Genomic DNA, 19,370 nt, shown 5'->3' on the forward strand with positions numbered 1-19,370 from the left:
ATTTCTTTCTTTTCTTTTCTAACCATCGCCGTGTCCTTTTAGGGGCTCAATTTAAACAAGCCTTAAAGGCATAGTTCATGCAAAGAATTATAATTCTTTCATTTAATCATCCTTCTTTTGTTCCAAACTGTATTTCTTTTTTTTACCTCTGTGGAAAACAAAAGAAGAAATTTTAAAGATCAGTTTTTGTCAATACAAGGAAAGTCAATGAGGTTCATAACAATACAATGGTGAGTAAATGTTGACAGATTTTTCATTTGTTTAGACTGAGAGACTTGTGTGTAGTGCCTGTGTTTTGTCTTTGCGTGGCAGTGTCGTCTAACCCACGTAATGCGGACAGGGGCAGCAAGATCGAGTTTATGTTGAGTGAAAATGGCAGGAAACACAAAAGAGGTCTTAACTAATTTTCCCAAGCAAATTCCACCCTGCCTCTCATCACACACAAAGCCTCGATCAAGCACTTATCACCCCAACGGCATCCACCCACTACAAATCTGAGAGATAGAGAATAATAGGGTGAGAAAAGGACAGAAGGAGAAGAATAGATGGACTGGAAAAAAAGAGTTATAAAAATGGCATCCTTCTGGAAAAAATAGACAATGGGGAATATGATTAAGAAAGGAGGAGGGAGAATTATGAGGGTGAGAACGAGGGATTCTGATCAGGTTGCCTGGAAAAGTTGGATCCCATTTAAACAATGAGAGAGACGTCAGTCGAATGTTGTTTCTCAATGAGAGTTTGAGCGATGAGCCAGGTCATCACATCTCTCCACCTCATCCATCATTTCCCTCAAACAAACGAGTGCAGCGTGCTTTTTTGTTTCCTTATTTTCCCTTTCAGCCGCTTTTCTCTCTCTCTTGCAGACTCTCTCTGGCTGTGGGACAGTGGATCAGTGTGAGAGCGATGACCGGGGATCAGATTTGCTCTGTGTCCATCTGGCAGTGTGTGTGAAGAAGATTTTTATGCGTCTTGGTGTGAAATAATACAAGTGGGTGTGTGAGGGAGCGGCTATCAAAAGAGTTTTATTGTCTTTCTTTCAGAAACGTGTGTCTGCAGCACATTGAGTGACACCTTTTTGCAACATCAAGTGGCACCAGCATATTTAGGTCTCTTATTCAGAGACAGGAGATTATGGATAAAGCACAATTTAACTAAAAATCTACAAAATTATATCTGAGAAATCTAAGCTTATTTTTAGGCCTTTTTTGCAAAAATGTATAAAAAAATTTTTTTTTACATTAGAATCAGCAAATTAAATTTAGTACAATAATAATAATATATAAAACATTTATTCACATTACGTTTGATATGATTATTAATACAAAATGCTTAATACTGTTATAATGCAAGCAATCTTTCTTCATTTTGTTTATGCAAAATACATATACATATATATATATATATATATAGTACAGACCAAAAGTTTGGACACACCTTCTCATTCAAAGAGTTTTCTTTATTTTCATAACTATGAAAATTGTAGATTCACACTGAAGGCATCAAAACTATGAATTAACACATGTGGAATTATATATGGAATTATATACATAACAAAAAAGTGTGAAACAACTCAAAATATGTCATATTCTAGGTTCTTCAAAGTAGCCACCTTTTGCTTTGATTACTGCTTTGCACACTCTTGGCATTCTCTTGATGAGCTTCAAGAGGTAGTCACCTGAAATGGTCTTCCAACAGTCTTGAAGGAGTTCCCCGAGAGATGCTTAGCACTTGTTGGCCCTTTTGCCTTCTGTCTGCGGTCCAGCTCACCCCTAAACCATCTGGATTGGGTTCAGGTCCGGTGACTGTGGAGGCCAGGTCATCTGGTGCAGCACCCCATCACTCTCCTTCTTGGTCAAATAGACCTTGATGCCTTCAGTGTGAATCTACAATTTCATAGTCATGAAAATAAAGAAAACTCTTTGAATGAGAAGGTGTGTCCAAACTTTTGGTCTGTACTGTATATTATATATACATATATATATATAACATTTTGGGGTGAAATATGATCTTGACATTTCTTTCTTCTAGTCACCATAAAAGACAAAAAGAGACAGACAGAGCCCGAGCCCATGTGAGAGTGCACAGTCGGCCCACATAGGAGTTTTTTATTTCTCAGTAACTCCTCCCACAGTATTGAATTATAATGCAATACAGTTACATTGTAGAAAGCATTAAAACAGAAGTACCTCAACTCACTGATTACTTTTAAAAATGGGATTATAAACATCAACAAAAAACAAAACAAAGTGAATTAGGAGAGATTTGGTCCTTCACCTCGTGAGGATAAACAAAATCTGACATTTCTTCAGGGATTGGCACAAGAAATCAACATGGACCTAAACGTCACAGAAGCTTGCAGACAACCATAGAAAATGCCAAGTACAGCTTGGACCAATCATGCGTTTTATGAAGAAATAATATCAGCTGTTTTTTACTATTTTCTCTTTTTTTTTATATATTTTGCAGTTGAATCAATAAATTGTCATACAAAAAACCTAAGTAATATCTATATCCTTTACCAGTTTTATTAGAAGTATAAGCTGTGATGGTATGTTTAATACTATCTGGCATTCAGACATTTCTACAAATCCCAGTAGTCTCTTCGCCCAAAATTTTCAGTGAGAAATTCTTCATTTCAACACAAGGGGGCGGTTGAGAGCAGTGCTATTCAGTAAACAAACTACAGTTTGTAGAGAAATAAATACAACTTTCAAGATACACAGTAATAACATTGAGGACATCAACCGAGACAAAAACAAAGCAACAATGGACAAGGGGATAAAATTAAACACAAGGAACACATGATTGTCTCTAAATGAAAGACACACAAGGACGGTGTAGCTAAAGACTAGCATTCAGGCTATTTAGTGGTATCGTTCGCTAACTAATGGAAAAGGTTACAGAGGAAATGATAAAATACCCTTTATGTGAGTTCTACAGATTCAGTTCTTAAACTAGTTTATTTTCATTTTATTAAAAAAAAAACTAAACAAAATGACTTTTCTAGCATTTGTTTTACAACCACTCTTCCAACTTCAAAAAGAAACGAACTAAAAAGAGCATGTTTTCGCAAAAAACTGGCGGGAAAGTGGGTTGAAGGTAATGCAGTGCTTTAATTTGACAGAACTTGAAAATAGTCACTGTCTCACTCCTTACACCTTTTTTTGTTTTTTGTTTTGTTTTTGTTTTACAAGCAGCGTCAGTGAGAGGTGGAAAGGTCACACCTTTTATCTGTATCTGTATACGTTTTTCGATTCACAAACTCCTGGAGAATATCTTAAAAAGAGAAACACTAACCCCACGACCCCTCGCATAAGTTTGTAAACTTGTACGTTTCTGTACAAGACTTAAAAGAAACTGTTAAAATGCTTGAAAAACACATGGTTGTTTCGCGTGCCTGTATTTGCATTTATTTGTTTGTGTGTGATGGCGTTAATTCTAACAAAATTTACAGGCCGGTAGGCGTTGTGCCCGAATAGTCTGCGATCACATTTGTTTTGTGGAAGACACTCATTTGTTACTCTTAGTAACCATTGGTTTTAGCGGACAAAACTCACAATCATGACACCGACTTTTCATTAGCAATCTCAAAAACTGTTCAACAGCTGCCACTGCTGGGCAAAACATTAGAACTTGACAGAATAAATACATTTATTATTACGTATTACTACCATTGTCATCATCGTCTTCATCCTCACCGTCAAAATTACTGACACTAATGTCATTCCTACAAACGGTACTCAATCAATAAGTCAATCAAACAGTCAATCAACCATTTGTTGATGTTTCTGGGACAGTGAGCTGCTATGCACAGGGTCTGGTTGTGTGTGTGGTGGAAGTGAATGAGGATTTGGGCACTTGTGCAGGTGTGAGTGTGGACCGGGGACTCTGGCAGAAGTCTAACACAATGTTAAGTTAGGTCACATGGTACATGGGTGTGTCATACGTGACTGAGAGACTGAATGGCGCTGGGTTCTGCAGTGCGGGCCAAGCTGTGCCACATCGGGGCATTATGGGTAGGCGAATGGAGTGGTTCCTTATCAGCTAGTGACAGCATCATAGCATATGCCTTGAAAAGGGAGAGATATACAGTTAAAAATACGGCAACTATATTAATGGAAAATGTATTTGATAAATAAATGCACAATGATAATAATAATAATAATGCTATTATTTTTGTTATTAATAATAATTAATCATATAAATAATAAAACAATAAAATAATGTTAATTTTAATACACAAATTGTATTCATGGAAAATTTGATACTTGTTATTATTAATTATTAATAAGAACAATTTATTTACTAATAAAACAACTAAATAATAATAACAACAACGCTAAAATAAAAATATTAAATAAAACTTTATTTAATATTCAAGGCAAATGTGATATTATACATTTTTATTGATTAATAAAATTAATTAGAGTTAATTAATTATTATTAATACTAACATTAAAATAAAATATCAGTAATTAAATAAGTAATTTATTTAAAGTGATTTTTTTACTATATTAATTTAACATTTAGTACAGTATTTTTAATATTTTAATAATAATATTGTTATTATTAATAATACTTTATTAATACTTCTAATTATTGTTCTTGTCTTTACTAATATGAATAACACTAAAATGAAATATTAGTATTTTAATTATAAGTTTTAAATGAAAGTTTTTTTTTAAACTTAAAAATGGGTGCGGCAAATTTGTAAATTCTATAGGTCTTGTTTTTCGGTTATTCTTCTCATTATTATTATTAGTCTCACCCCATAGGCTTACTTGTGCGTTACAGAAAAACATGGATAAGGCTAGTATCTGACTAGTTATCATAGAAATACCTGTGACTTAGATTTCCTGTATAGCGGCTGCTTGATGGCTTCCTGAAGGTGGGTGGGGCCAAAGCTGATGACATCACTGTCGCTGAGGTCTCCATCCTCCATACTAAAGTGACGGATGTGATCCAGCGTGGAGAAACTGCTGTGATCTTCATCATCATCATCCTCATTAAACCTGCAAATGATGCAGAGATTATTTTAAAATATTCATTCAACCCAATCCCCCATAAAAAAAGAATGGATATAAAGATTACTTTACAAGGTTTTTTATAGGTTTTTTTGCTATACATGCCTTCGTGGCAAAGATTTGCTATTTATCTCCAGATCATCTGGTCCCTCGAAATCGATGTCATCGTTTATGTCATGATCCAGACTGCTAGGCACGCCATCCTCGCTGGGTTTCCTGGCACTGTCACTATGCTCCACCTCCTCTTCCTCTGCTCCAAGCTCCTCCCCTTCTTCTTCATCCAGGTCACGTGACCCCTGACCAGGCAGGGCTTTGTCGCCATCAAAATGACTGCCATTCAGCCTACAGAGAACAGAGACATCAGTTGCAGTGACGATATGCAGGCATGTATTTCGACTGATATGCCGATCCCTGATTACAGAAAGAAAATCATTTAGCGCTGAAACCAAGTTCTGTTTGTCTCGAAAAAATAAACCACCTTAAAAAGCAGAACCACATGCCCGAGCTTTCTAAATGAAAGGAAATGCTCAAAGAAAGAAGGCGAATCTGTGTTGGAGAAAGAGACTGTTTGTCATCAGTTAAGAGGGCCTCTGGTTGGCAGAAACGAGCCGCCCATTGGCAGGGCACTTCTACAGCAGGCCCCTACACTTCCTCTCACTTATATTCAGCTCTCTCTCTCCCTCAAACAGCTCACATCTCCTTGTTCCCTAGTTTATTTTCTTCTCTATCTCCAATTCATCTAATAGGCCAAATATTTAGTTGACAGCCCATTTGGTGAGTGGAGAGAAGGAGCTGCCAAAGCAGAGCCAGAGGCCAGCTATCCAAACTCACACACACACACACACACACACACACACACAAATATACTTCGGCCAAAGGAACCACATTAAGGCTGATTCACTCGTTTTGTCCTGATTCTACTATTTCCTTGACTTAAAAATAGCAACTTCCTATCTGAACTTAAAAACAGAGGAAAGATTATGAATGTAGAGAGGATGAGAAAATACAAGTCTATGTGTATGTGCAATGAAAATATCTATCTATCTATCTATCTATCTATCTATCTATCTATCTATCTATCTATCTATCTATCTATCTATCTATCTATCTATCTATCTATCTATCTATCTATCTGTCTGTCTGTCTGTCTGTCTGTCTGTCTGTCTGTCTATCTATCTATCTATCTATCTATCTATCTATCTATCTATCTATCTATCTATCTATCTATCTACCGACCTACCTATTGGTCCGTATGTCCATTTGTCTGACCGTCCATCCATCCATCCATCCATCCATCATGTCTAATAACACGTTTCCTCTAGGTTTCATCTCTCACCTCCATCTATTTCAGCTCTACATCTCGGTTCTATCCTCAGATTAGCGTAACTCTGCAGGGTGACCCATATAAAGCCCTTTTCACATCTGGGTTAATCCCTGAAATCACCTTCTCTCATCACTCGGCACACCGCTAATACTGCGAGAGAGGGGACGAGAGTACGAGAGAGGCAGCGATGGCGTGATGATGAAAACAGGTCGGCTAATTAGAGAGAGCTGTGGTAATTTGTGGAGGATAGAGTACCTATCAGAAGCAGTCACTCTGACAGGAAACATTCAACGACCTCTGACCTCCTCTCCCACACCTACTTCCTGTTCACAAACACATGTTGGGACCAGATGTGGGACGCGTGCAAACCCTAGGATCTTTTTAATGAAACAGTGAAGAAATCAAAAGACAAAAGCCTGTAAGATCTTTATCTATCACACACACATGCACACACAGATGACCAGTTCAAACATTAAAACCGTCGTCCAACCTGATGATCGCTGCTGGGAAATGATCAGCGATAATTATCATATGCAGATGGCAAAATTCATGTACGCGCACGCAGCCAAAAGTCAACAGCGTTCTGCACGTGCTCGCAATCGGCCAATCAGTAATCACGTCCTGCTGGAGACCTGCCCTAATCTTTGCTCTTAAAAACCGCAGGCGACAGGCTAATGATTAACAACCGTACAGAATATATGTACGCACACAGATACGTTCACATGTGTGCTTAATACACACTGCGATACCAGGCTGCTTCTTTCATGTGATGCTATTCACTCAGAGGTGAGGGTTAATGAATAAGGCATGAGAAGTGTTGTGTTCAGTAATGTTTGTGTATAATAACCTCCAATCTGCTTGAGGCAACTCGCGCCGACTGATGACTGACAGCCTAATGGACACTCCGCTTGCATGTGTGTGTGAGCCCACACATGACTATTTGTAATGTATATATCTAACATTTTTCATAGAAGTTCAGTCTGTGGACTTTAGATTTAGATTTTATTATTTTAAAAAATACATTATTATTTAATACAATTGATACATTAATAATGCAATTAAATATTACAATTTGACAGAAAATTGTGAGGTGGACTGAGAACCCATGTGAAGATTTATTTGAACCTGCTTGTACAAGCTCAGTGTTTGAAGAGCTGTTCAACCCACCAAAAGCTGTATTTATTAGTATAAATGAGGAAGAAGATGGTGTTTACCCTTCCTCAGAGTGTGACGGAGACGTGGCGTTCTGTGCTGTGTTACTGATGAAGTTTCGTATTTCGTTAAAATACGAGTCCTCCTTGTCCTCCAAGATGGCACTGCCACTGTCCAGCTCTGAACGGGGCGATGACATTGCCGTGCCTACACATGAACACAATATATCAGTATCTTCTGTGCGTATTAATGCAAACATGAACTAAATAACAGTTACTGATAAGGTTATTTACAAATGCTAAACATAAATTATGAATATACAGTATATTCACATAGATTATTAAAGAAATGTAATTAATTTGTTTGTCTGTATATGTGTGAGGATACCTGATAAATTACCATTCTCGTGCTTTTTGAGGTGCCGGTCCAGGTTGGTTTGTTGCCCGAAGCAGCGGTCACAAAGATGGCATTTGAAGGGTTTCTCTTTGTTATGGATGTTACGGATGTGACGCTGGAGATTGGATGAAATACTGAACGAACGATCGCAGTACTTACATCTGTGGACACACACACACACACACACACACATATGAACATAATTAGACAGTACAGTATTTACAATACATAGACACGGGAAATCAAACACTCTCATGTTATCCGTCTCACACACACGCAGGGTCCAAAACACATGATTGAGTGGTCATGAACTCTTTGTCTCTAATCTTTGGCCAACTCAGTAACTCTCAAACTCTCGTCCACATCCTCCCTCTGCTCTGAAAGCGACTGCATGTGCCAAGTCTCTTCACGCAGAATTATCCGTATGATTACGTGATCATATCTTCCCCTCCACCGTAAGAGTTGTGCGCTAAATTGCATCTCCCAGGAACCTGTTATCTCTCCCTCTCTCTCTATCTCGCCCCCCTCCAAATGCAAGAGAAAAAATAGAAATTAAATTGCAGTTAAAGGCTGATCACCGGCTTGTTTAAAGCATTGCCAGCACAAGGAGATTGAGGCTAGTTATCTGGAAAGTAACACAGCCCTGTACAAACCTCCCCTGTGGTCAGGCGGACCACAAATACAGTGTGTGCGCACCCCTGTTTCTGTGCAGTATTTTAAAACTCCCTGAAAGTTTCTGAGCCCTAAACACAGACCTAATTACCCAGCTGCCTTTGCTGGCCTGCAGCTGTACGCCACTCATCACCTCCATTATTCATACACACTTCCTTCAGTCTCCCTGTGTGTCTGTCTGTCTGTCTGTCCTTCTCTCTTGTGGACGTCACCTGACTCTTACCAAATGACAATAACTTTAAATATCAAATACTAAAATTAAGAAATAATATATAATAATGAAGATTATTAAATTCTACAATTTTTCGTTTTGTTCTAAAAAAAATCAGTTTTAATTTTCCTGATATTAACAGGTTTTCAATCATTGGAAATGTAGTCTTTTGTGGTAAATATATTTAAATTTAAATTTAAAAATGTTAATTTAAATTTATGCATTTAGCAGACGCTTTTATCCAAAGCAACTTACAGTGCATTCAGGCTATCAATTTTTTACTTATCATGTGTTCCCGGGGAATCGAACCCACAACCTTGCGCTTGATAGTGCAATGCTCTACCAACTGAGCTACAGGAACACTATTATATATTAAATTATATATGAAAAAGACCCAGTATAAAACTCAACAATGTCACAAACTGTCAAATCTTTTCCAAACTATGATATTTTTCATATTACGGTTACATTTGATTAAATATATATATATCTAAATAGATATTCTAATTTATGGACACATCATACTGTCATAATAGAAAACATTTAACAGAAATAAAATGCATAGAATTATAAAATTGTGGTAGCAGTCTCCTGTACAAACACACTAATGTTCAAAAAGTACTTTTAGCAATAATAATTATCACAATAAATAATTCTTCTGCAATATAGTTAATCATAGCTTAATGGTTTGTGTATTAACATATAATTCAGCTCATTCAAGTATATGAATAACTGATTACATTATACAGTATATATTAATGTGTGTGTGTGTGTGGGACAATGTGTCACCTGTAAGGCTGCTCTCCCGTGTGTGTCCGTAGATGTCTTGTAAGGTTGGCCGAGCGTGGGAATATCTTGCCACAGTATCTATAGGGGAAGGAAACAGATCTCCAGGAACAATACTCAGCAATACACACACACACACACACTTCCCAAAAACTCCCTGCATTCCTGGCTAAGTGCTGTCAACACTCATTAAACATCAAACACGTTTACTTAAACATCTTATTAATTAAACAACAAAACACAAACAAACGTTTTTATAAATATAATGACTTAGTAATATTTATTATGCTTTAGTTCATCATAATTAAGGGTGTCACAATATACCAGTGTTAACAATAAATGTAATATTTTAAAATTAATACTGATATTATATTAATACTATTACGTACAGTTATTTTGTAAATAATGCAGCACCTACTATCTGGTTGACAGGGCAACATTAAACATTTTTAAACAAAGTTAAAGATGAATTGATATACTGAAATCTATATTTATCAAAGATTCTTTTGGCCCTGATAATCCAATAGTGAAAATTATATTGGAACAATAATAATGTTATTTATATATAATGAAATTATTACACTATAAAATGAAGTTTATAATTAAAATGTGTTTTGTTTGCTTATTTATTACATACTTTTATCTATTGTTTAATTACTATATAATGCTTTTGTTTAGTTTCTATCCAATTTGCTTAGTCATTCACTTTCGATATAATATTTTTTTGATTTGTTTGTTTAGTTACTACACAGTTTTCTTAGTTTTGTTGTAGATTTTTTAAAGGTATGTTTGTTTAGTTATTTGTTTTGTTTTCAAAAGGTAGATAATTTGCTGTGTATTTAATAAGATATGTTCATAATGTGCTAGGAAAAAAGTGATCGTTACCTGCAGGTGTAGCGCTCTTTGCCTTTGCGTAACAGTGTCTCAGGAAGGGTGGTGGGCGGAGCCCGGAAGTCGAACATGGAGGGAACGGAACGCATGATGTCACCGCCGTCCGGCTTCAAAGAGCCAAAGGATTCCAGCTTTTCGGCCATGTTTTCAATCGCCGACATCTGTGAGAGATAGAGAAAACATTTATTACCTCACTGTGAGGTCTTTAAGGACACACATTCCCACTGTGTTATTAATTTATCGCATTTATTGATGTGGAGTTGCAAGATGTGCAGGGCAAAATGTTGACCGTGAACTTTCACTATGGGATAACAGTGTGAAATGCTTTTGCTGATTTGTATTGGCCAGTTTTGGCACAGAAACTCGACTTACAATGCACGTTATAAGATGGACCACACATGTGCGCACACACAGAGATTCAAGCGGATAAGAACCGCTGCCAATTTACTAATTAAGCCTAACAGTTGCTTTCATCAGAAATGGACACACTCTCAAAGTGGATGGAGCTACATGTGTGTGTCAGCCAGAGAATGAGAACAACATAAGGCCTGAATGTGTGTGTGTGTGTAAAGAGCAGGAGTGATTCATGTTCAATGTTGGCCATAAAGCATTCAGTGCACAATATGAGCAGACAGCACATTTGTCAATATGAAAGATGTTGACATTACTGATCAAGGCTGAGACAGCAGTAATAATGATATCATAGGAAGGAGAGGGAGGGGACTGAGCTGTGTGTGTGTGTGTGTGGGGGGGAGGTATGGGTTGGCTGTACACGAGTGGGTCAATCAACCGAAGAACAACAGTACGGCCTTTCAGATAGCTGAGTGGATTTGCATTTTTTCATGCGTATATTGAATTTTACCCTTTTTCTTATTTTGGGTTTTGGTGACAAATCAGTCCTGATTCACATTGAAGTACTCCCAGACTTTCATACACAAAGAAATGTTTCCTTCTGCAGAAAATATTCTAAGAAAGTTCTAAAAAAGAAGGACATTTTTTCTGGAAAGCAATGGAGAGTCAATGGGGACTTGTGCTGAAGTCTCCAGCTACTGCTTGATCTCAAATTGCAATCAGACTTTCTGTATCCCAATACAAAGTTAAATATCTCAGAATAAACTCAAACGTTTCTGATCAAGCTCCTAAATGACCAAATAATCTGTTCTGTTATGCATGTATGAATGAATGGAAGATACACAAATGGTTGAAAGTCAAAGCGTGATCTTTGTCTTAGTTTTGCAGATATGTGATGGATTGCGTGTTTTCTTAGAAGCAATATCAAAGAAAGAAACAGGATAAATCTGAACATTTTTAAGTATTGTGTTAAAGGAGAGGACAAAGAAAGAGGCACTGAAAGAGAAAAAGATCGACACAAGATAATTTGGACATTTGATGAGGAATGACAGCTTGGAGTTAAATTTCTCTGTTGGAATGTCAGGCTCAACTCCTCTGGGAGGATGTGAAGTGTCAGACCTGTTTGATTAGGGATACCCCAACTCTCTCTCCCTCTCTCCATAAATCACTGACAGAGAGAAGGAGGGAGAGATGAACAAAGAGATTTGTTGTCTCTACTAATGCAAAGCTAACACTCTATTAGCATTTGCAACTCAACAAAACAGTCATTTTTCTGCCTGACCACTAAACCACAACACTCATAAGCTTTCAGCAAACATCTAGTAATCAAATCATCTAAAGGAGCACACAAAATACTTTTTATACATGTAGTCAATAACATAATCATTGTTTAAACATTTGTTGCCATAGGAATATCTCACCAATATCTCTAATAATCCAGACCAAATTGAGACTTTTGTTGACTTTTTTCCAGCTTCTATGATTTTTCTCCAGAGAAAAATACCATAGTGATTTCATGTGACTACAATATCCCAAACTGTGCTCAGATTGGAGGTCTGCAAATAAAAGTCGGTTTTAATGAGCTCAATTTTTTTCTCATCACTTACTTCCAAGACCAAATGATCTGCACTGTGCTATCAACATCAGTTTTCTAGCTTTAAGATCTTACTGCATGTCAACAATTGACTCATTTGTGTCTATTTTCATTTCACCCTGGGAATTTTGGGAGAAACATCAGAGAAACGAAGTTGCGTGAAACATAACAGACTCCATTAAGTCTCCATTAAGTCTTCTGAGCTATGAAAGCGCAATAAAACATTCCACCGGGACAGAGATTTTGTCCACCAAGTGTGTCTAGGTCAAAAATACACACACATACATATATTATAGCCATTTTAATTGGTACTTGAAGTCTAAACATATTACCATAGATTGGTATCTCTATGATTGCTGTAACAACTAAGTACAAAGAAATCTGTGATCGGCAACGACTGGACTTCCTGGATCTCTAAGTAGCCTTCACCCTCTCTGTGGTAGGGCAGCTGTTGAGCTGCCCATTCTCAGTTGTGTGTGTCTGAGAGGGCCTTCATTAGCAAGAGCTTTTCAATTGTTGATCTTATCAGGGTACCAGATGTCTTGGGTTTGGAAACCCCCATTGTGTTATCACACACACACTCAGAGAGGGTCCCAGAGAGACTGTTACCCCACCAGTGATGCGATGCCGAACGGGAGTGTCGCCACCCCCAAATCAGAGCTGTGGTCTGTTACTCTCCCTGTGTAAATAATCACATTCACTCACATTCACTGCATTATCAGGGGTAGCCATCAGAAATAACAACTGTTCTGTCTGGTTAACACACACACTGGCATACAAGAGTGTAGACATGCGTGCACCAAATGATACATGAACAAAGCGGATTTATTCACACCGGCACAGGCAAAATACTTTCTTCCAATGTTTAACAAGAGAGTGTTTCATCTGAAGGCTAGTTGTGTGTTTTCACAGATCAAATGTTCTGTTTTATGGTACTAAATTCCAAAAACGAATCAATCAGTTGTCATTTATTGAACCGATCAGGCAAAAAAAAAGTGTAAAAGAACGGGTGGTTTGCTAAATAAACATGGATCTTCCCTAAATGGAAATGACTTTGGACCAGATTTAGCTGTTTTAGGTGTGATTTGGTCCATGCATTTGTTTGTTTGAGTCATGCATTACATCTATAAAGTCACGCTAATAGTGAGCTGCATTATGGGTACATGTTTTAAAGTTAGGTGTGTGTGTGAGTAACATGTAATTATTAAGCGTGTATGTGTGTGTGTGTGTGTGCGCATGTGTGTGTGTGTGTGTGTGTGTGTGTTTGTGGTGAAAGCACATGAATGACTTGATTTGGAGTAACTTACCCATGTTCTCTGATCAGGCATGCGAAACTGGGGGCAGGACAGAAGGGAAACAGCAAATCAAAATCAAGAATTAGACTGATTGTTTGTGATTATGCAATGTGATGTTTCGTAAAGGTTAACATCACACACTGATTGTTTATTTTATGCAATGCAATGCATTAGTTATAATTACTCATATTACAGAGTATTTCTGGTTCAGTGGAAGAAAAAAGCGGTGTAAGAAAACTAATTAGATTTATAATTTATTGATAATTATTTATTATCAATTATTATACAGATTTAAACAAAATGAAAAAAAGTAATACAGTAAAATATAAATATAACTAAATTGCATTAACTATTTCTTAATTTCTTCCCCCCTACAATCCACTTAATCTCCCAATGTTTGAATTGTTTTCTACTGCTTAGCATCACACTACTACAATAGATTTAAAACTGCATTTCCCATAATACATCTGTGCCGTCAATAGCATCCCTGGTGCCATTTAGAGAGTCCAGTGAGGATAGTGCAACAAAGTGGATGCTGATAGGTCACCTCGTTAGGCAGTGTGTGAGGGACATGTGGATATTATCTTGCACAGACACAGCATACAAAGGGAATAATTCAGGCCAATGAAACAGCCCATAAAACACTGTCCTGAAACAGCCAATAAAACACTACACCAGTGAGCGTCTATGGGTGTTTCAGGGTCTATATATGTACCAGACGTGTGTGTGTAGGTTTATTTGAGAACTATGTATTATTTTTACAGAACACTGATAGCGAACATAAAATGACATAAAGCAGACAGGTTATTTAATACACACTAATGAGGTTACATAGACACTCAGTCACTAAACCACACACTTACACTCAGACAAAATCACTCATAAACACATAAATCACACAGATTTACAACAAAACAAACACACACACACACACACACACATTTATATATAGTCTTCATCCAGGGACGTGGCTCAGTGTCTGGCACTTTAACTGTTTATAATATTGTGACATAATAATCAAAGACACCCACACAGAGATGTGTCAAAAAACTCCAACCTTGTCTGAATCTCACATCTGGACCTAATCACTCCGTAAAAGAACCACATGGAGGAACATGGAGTCGCTATGCTAAAGCTAAAACACTAGGGCCCTGTAAAACTACTGCCACCATACTGTAGCTATTACATCAATACAAGATCATGAAGAGTTATTCTGTCAATAGTAGAAACTAATTCAATGGGACAAGTAAAGTTATGTCAGTATTTAAAATCGCCTTGAATTTGGTTAATGTGCTGTTTCTGTTCCATGTTTCTATACCATTAGTGGCACTAAACCAAATTAGTTTATTGCAAAAATAATGATATGTTATTATAATGGTATTTTGTGAGTAAAGTAAGATGTCTGGCAATTCTGCACACCAACTTTCTGTATCACTGGTGGGAACTACAAAACTGGGTTGAAATAACTGATGAGAAAGCTTTCAAACTGGTCATGGTGCGCATTTGAGTCTGGAACATGCATGAAAGAGGCTCTTGAAAATAGGCTAATGATTTTTGCAGGACTGTAGGGATGAGGTGATAAAATAAAATGGAGTTAGCAGTGGGAAAATATTCCGACAAATCTCACCTGTGGGTGGAAAAGGAATCCAGGAGCAGGCCGCATATACTTGTCCTTGAGGACTTCGAAAGGATCGTTCATCTTTCTTTTCTCAACCCTGCTGATATTAAACTTCTATCAGTTCTCAGGGAAAGTTTAACCAAACTAATTATATTCCTTTATGCTAACACAGTAGAAAGGACATGTGATTGACAGTACCTGTAAATTGGATCCATAAAGAAAGGCGTAGGTCTTGCATGTTGGAGGGAAGGGTCGGCCTTAGGTGCCTCCGGTTCTATCCTCTCCTCACCAAAGACAGGGTTCGTTTTTAACTCCTCCCCTCTTACACTCTTTCCTTGAGTTCGTCCACCAAGACTCAGGTCCAGCGGTTGATCCTGGTTGGTTGATTGTACGTGTGAGGCTTCAGGTTTCAAAGGGCCGCAGTTGGCTGCAAGACGTTCTTCCTTCCGCTTGGTGGTGAGGTCAAAAGGTGATTCAGCGTTTCTGCCCTGAAGTTTTTTACCCTCAACCGGAGGGCTTTCTGGCTCCCCTTTGTGGCCTGGAGGTCTAAGTTGCTCCCTTTCAGGGAAAGGATATACTGATGGAGAGAAGGCAGGAAAGAAAGACAGAGGAAACATGGAAGGGTATGGCAATGCCCCAATTTTTTTGTCTTGCAGGCCTGCAAGTCCAGTAGAACCAAAGTATTTCTCAGCAATGGAGGCAATTGCCTTTATCGAGTCATTAACAGCACCAGAAACAGCCGTTTGCTCGTCCAAAGATGACGAAAGGAGCCCCGGCACAGGAAAGTCTTTTCCGTTATTGGTGTTGCTACTACTACTGGAGCTGACAAGAGTTGGGCTTTGGGCATCATTGAACCCACTTGACTTCCTTTTCGGGCCCTTCCCGTTCTCCCACCCTCGCACCCGTTCTCGGTCGCTTTCTGCTTCGCTGTCCAACTCTGAACCTGAAGTGCTTTCAAGCTCACTCCCACTCGGAGTGCTGACATCGTCCAGATCACTACTCTCTGAATGGTCACTCGTCTTCCCGCTATGCCTTGGTTTGGAGACAGATCCTTCCCGCTGACGTTCCACGCTCTCCCCGTTGAACGAATCCTTGCATAAACTCTTCAAGAGGTCACGTGACCCAGAGATGGGTGAGGACAGCAGCGGACTCTTTCGTAATTCACCATTCGATGGGCCGTTAATGGGTGACATGGATGGGATTATAGGGGGCCGGTGGTAAAGTCCTGATGGGAAAAGCCCTGGAAAACTGAATGGGAATGCCGGAGGGGCTGCTGGGTATGTCAGCCCACCATGGTGCCTGTTTGTCCCAAAATAGTCTGCTAAACCAGGACTCCCATGGCTCATTCCAGCCAGTGCAGACTTGTCTAGGCCAGGGGTGCCAGGGAGGGCCATGCCCTGGGCAAACAATCCTCCTGCAGCAGCAGCAAAATGGTTTTTACCCTCACAGAAGCGCCGATGCTTGTTTAGGGATGACGTGGTGCTAAACATCTGTCCGCAGTCTTTGCACTTGATCTGAGTGCGACAGTCCGCGTGCATGCGTTTGTGGCGGCACAGATTGGAGAACTGTGTGTAAGATTTGTGACAGACCTCACCTAGAGACAGTGAGACATGGAAATACCATGGAAAAGAATGGTCAGTTTAGGCATGCCACACATACATTCATTCAAAAATGCAAACAAAACAAACAAAAATGCAGGACAGGCAAGGATGGCAAATGAAAGAATGCAATGTCAAACGCAGGTGCACACACACACACACATACACACACACACAGAGACAAGGGCATCACAATGGCTCTATTTTAAGCGTGAGAAGGAAACAGAGTTGAATGAATCCTCTACTGCAGGTCCGTTCCCATGGACCAAGCGACGTCCCTGTCTATTATAAACACACACATAAATCTCACATAATTACACAATATTCAATCGTCAAAGAACATTCTTAAAACCCACGATGAATCCTAAACTCTTGCTGTTCATGTCACTGCACACAGCAGTGTATACTGTTAAGTCCCTAATGCACACTCTGAAAGTGATAAAATCACCCTATACATTACCAGTCTAACACCTCTAGTGTGAAATGAAGCCTTTTGTCCACTAACATTTCTCTTCATAATCACATATCCTATTGCAAATGTTATGTTTTAAAAATTTATGGGAGTGTAGCAGGGTGGGTTTGCTAATCCCTGTCGGACTGCATGAGGTGTGAGGTGCAGAAAGAGGATGTTCTACCATGATGTGTGTTTACAGAGTCGGTCACTCAAACAGACTGATCAAGAGATGCGATGTAAATATTAGTGCAGGGTAAAAGAATGACTTAAAAGGTTAGTTCCCCCAAAAATGAAAATGTACTCATGCCCTCACCCTCTTGTTCCAAAACCGTAAGACCTTTGTTCATCTTCAGAACACAAATTAAGATTGTTTTTGATGAAATCCAAGAGCTTTCTGACCCTCCATAGACTACAATGCAACTGAAATGTTTTATGGCCCAGAAAGGTAGTAAGAATACCGATAACATAGTCCATGTGACAGTGGTTCAACCTTAATGTTATGAAGCTATGAGAATACTTTTCAAGAAAACTTTCTCAACAATTTCTTATCTGTTTATTGTATATTTTACTTTTGCATTTGAAATACTTTGGAACAGTTTTGGAACAATACAACTCTCCCAGTAAATGAAAGGATTTTATTATTTTTGGTGAACTATCACTTTAAGGGTTTTTTTTCGTTCACACACATACTGCTTGGATATCATACATTCAGGAATACGCACACACATTTTTTATATATATTTGTGAACAACTGGACTCACTTGGATGAACAGGTGTGAAATCTGGGGCGTGTTTTAGGAAGATCTGTGAGCACTTCAGAGTACTGTAATTTGTCAGGTCTTAATAAACCATGACGAAATATTATAAACACATTCCGCAGTGGTGAACAGCCAGTGGTAAAACAAATGTGTGTGAGTGTTTATGAAAAAAAGAGATTTTCTCTTTTAGTTTAGCATAGTTAACAATATTGTTGTCAGTGTTTGTTTCAGTAACAAATCCAGAATGATGTATATGAATACATACATGCAAATGAAGACACAAATGAGTTCATGGGTCTGTTTGTAAAGAGGTCAATACTGAGTTTAAACCTCATAAGTGAATAACTTGGAATGATTTGATACATTGACTGAATTATATTTTAGCAATACCTTTCAGTATTGAATTGAAATATAAGTATGTTAACAAATCATAAAAATAAGACTCAATAAGGCTCACTTTGTTACAGAGTGTATATTTGCCTGTGCATGCATCAAAGTGCATGCGTGTGGTGGATTTCGGTGTGTGTGTTGTTGCGAGGTCATTAAGTGTTGTTAGCTGTGCTTGTTCAAATGCTGATTGCTGTAAATGCCTGTGCCTAAGTCTCTGTATGAGTCGGCCTGCATGTGGTAGTGATTTTCCCGGAATGGCTAGAGTTAGCAAGCTAGTTACTGTCTGATATGTGGTGGGGTGCGGGGGTAACGTCTACACGAGCTGTGTGGGATCAGCACTTCGAGGGTCAGGTCAATGCATGAAGTTCAATCGTGCAAAGTTCAGAGGTCGCAGTACAGTTTAAGACGTTTAAATCATTATGAGGGGCAAGTGCAGGATGAGATTAAGAATTATTAGGTTATTCACGAATGAGGTTGGAGGTCAGAGGTCATGCATTGAAATCAAGAGTGCACAGGTGGTGTACTGACATGCATTGTTAGGGTAATGTAGGGTAAATTGTGGGTTTCAAAGATTGATAGGATTATAAGAACATGACTATGCTGGTATGTACTGTATAATATTGTCAGTAACATTAACTCAACAGGTTTGACAGAAAATCAAAAGAGTCCGATTTTGGAAAGCGAACCATCACACACCACAGCATAAATGGAGTGTACAGAGACAGAGACAGCACACACACACACCCACACACACAGTCAATAAATACTGTACATCAAATAGCCTGTAAAAGAAGCAATCTTAGGTTATAGCAAATAAACAGAATAACAAATTTTTATTAAATTAAAGATTAATATT

The 19,370-nt window shown here is 38.3% G+C and overlaps 1 protein-coding gene across 12 annotated transcripts in view; it reads right to left on the bottom strand.

Annotated features, from left to right (window-relative positions):
- Positions 1-2,059: 2,059 nt before the first annotated feature.
- LOC113058632 (MDS1 and EVI1 complex locus protein-like) overlaps positions 2,060-19,370 on the bottom strand; it is a 145,705-nt gene continuing 128,394 nt past the window's right edge. For 4 of the 12 annotated variants that reach the window (XM_026226709.1, XM_026226705.1, XM_026226702.1 and 1 more), the window contains 10 exons: positions 15,513-16,908; positions 15,324-15,411; positions 13,709-13,735; positions 10,451-10,617; positions 9,569-9,646; positions 7,888-8,057; positions 7,563-7,707; positions 5,130-5,366; positions 4,841-5,012; positions 2,060-4,069 (listed from right to left, as the gene is read on the bottom strand). In XM_026226709.1, the coding sequence (XP_026082494.1) occupies positions 3,941-4,069; positions 4,841-5,012; positions 5,130-5,366; positions 7,563-7,707; positions 7,888-8,057; positions 9,569-9,646; positions 10,451-10,617; positions 13,709-13,735; positions 15,324-15,411; positions 15,513-16,908 (2,609 nt within the window). In that variant the 3' untranslated portion in view covers positions 2,060-3,940. Of the gene's footprint in view, positions 4,070-4,840; positions 5,013-5,129; positions 5,367-7,562; positions 7,708-7,887; positions 8,058-9,568; positions 9,647-10,450; positions 10,618-13,708; positions 13,736-15,323; positions 15,415-15,512; positions 16,909-19,370 lie in introns of all 12 variants that reach the window. The other 8 variants (XM_026226699.1, XM_026226703.1, XM_026226697.1 and 5 more) reach the window with 4 other exon arrangements.

The sequence above is a fragment of the Carassius auratus genome, chromosome 40 (genome assembly GCF_003368295.1).
Source record: "Carassius auratus strain Wakin chromosome 40, ASM336829v1, whole genome shotgun sequence".
In the NCBI taxonomy this organism is placed as follows: domain Eukaryota; kingdom Metazoa; phylum Chordata; class Actinopteri; order Cypriniformes; family Cyprinidae; genus Carassius; species Carassius auratus.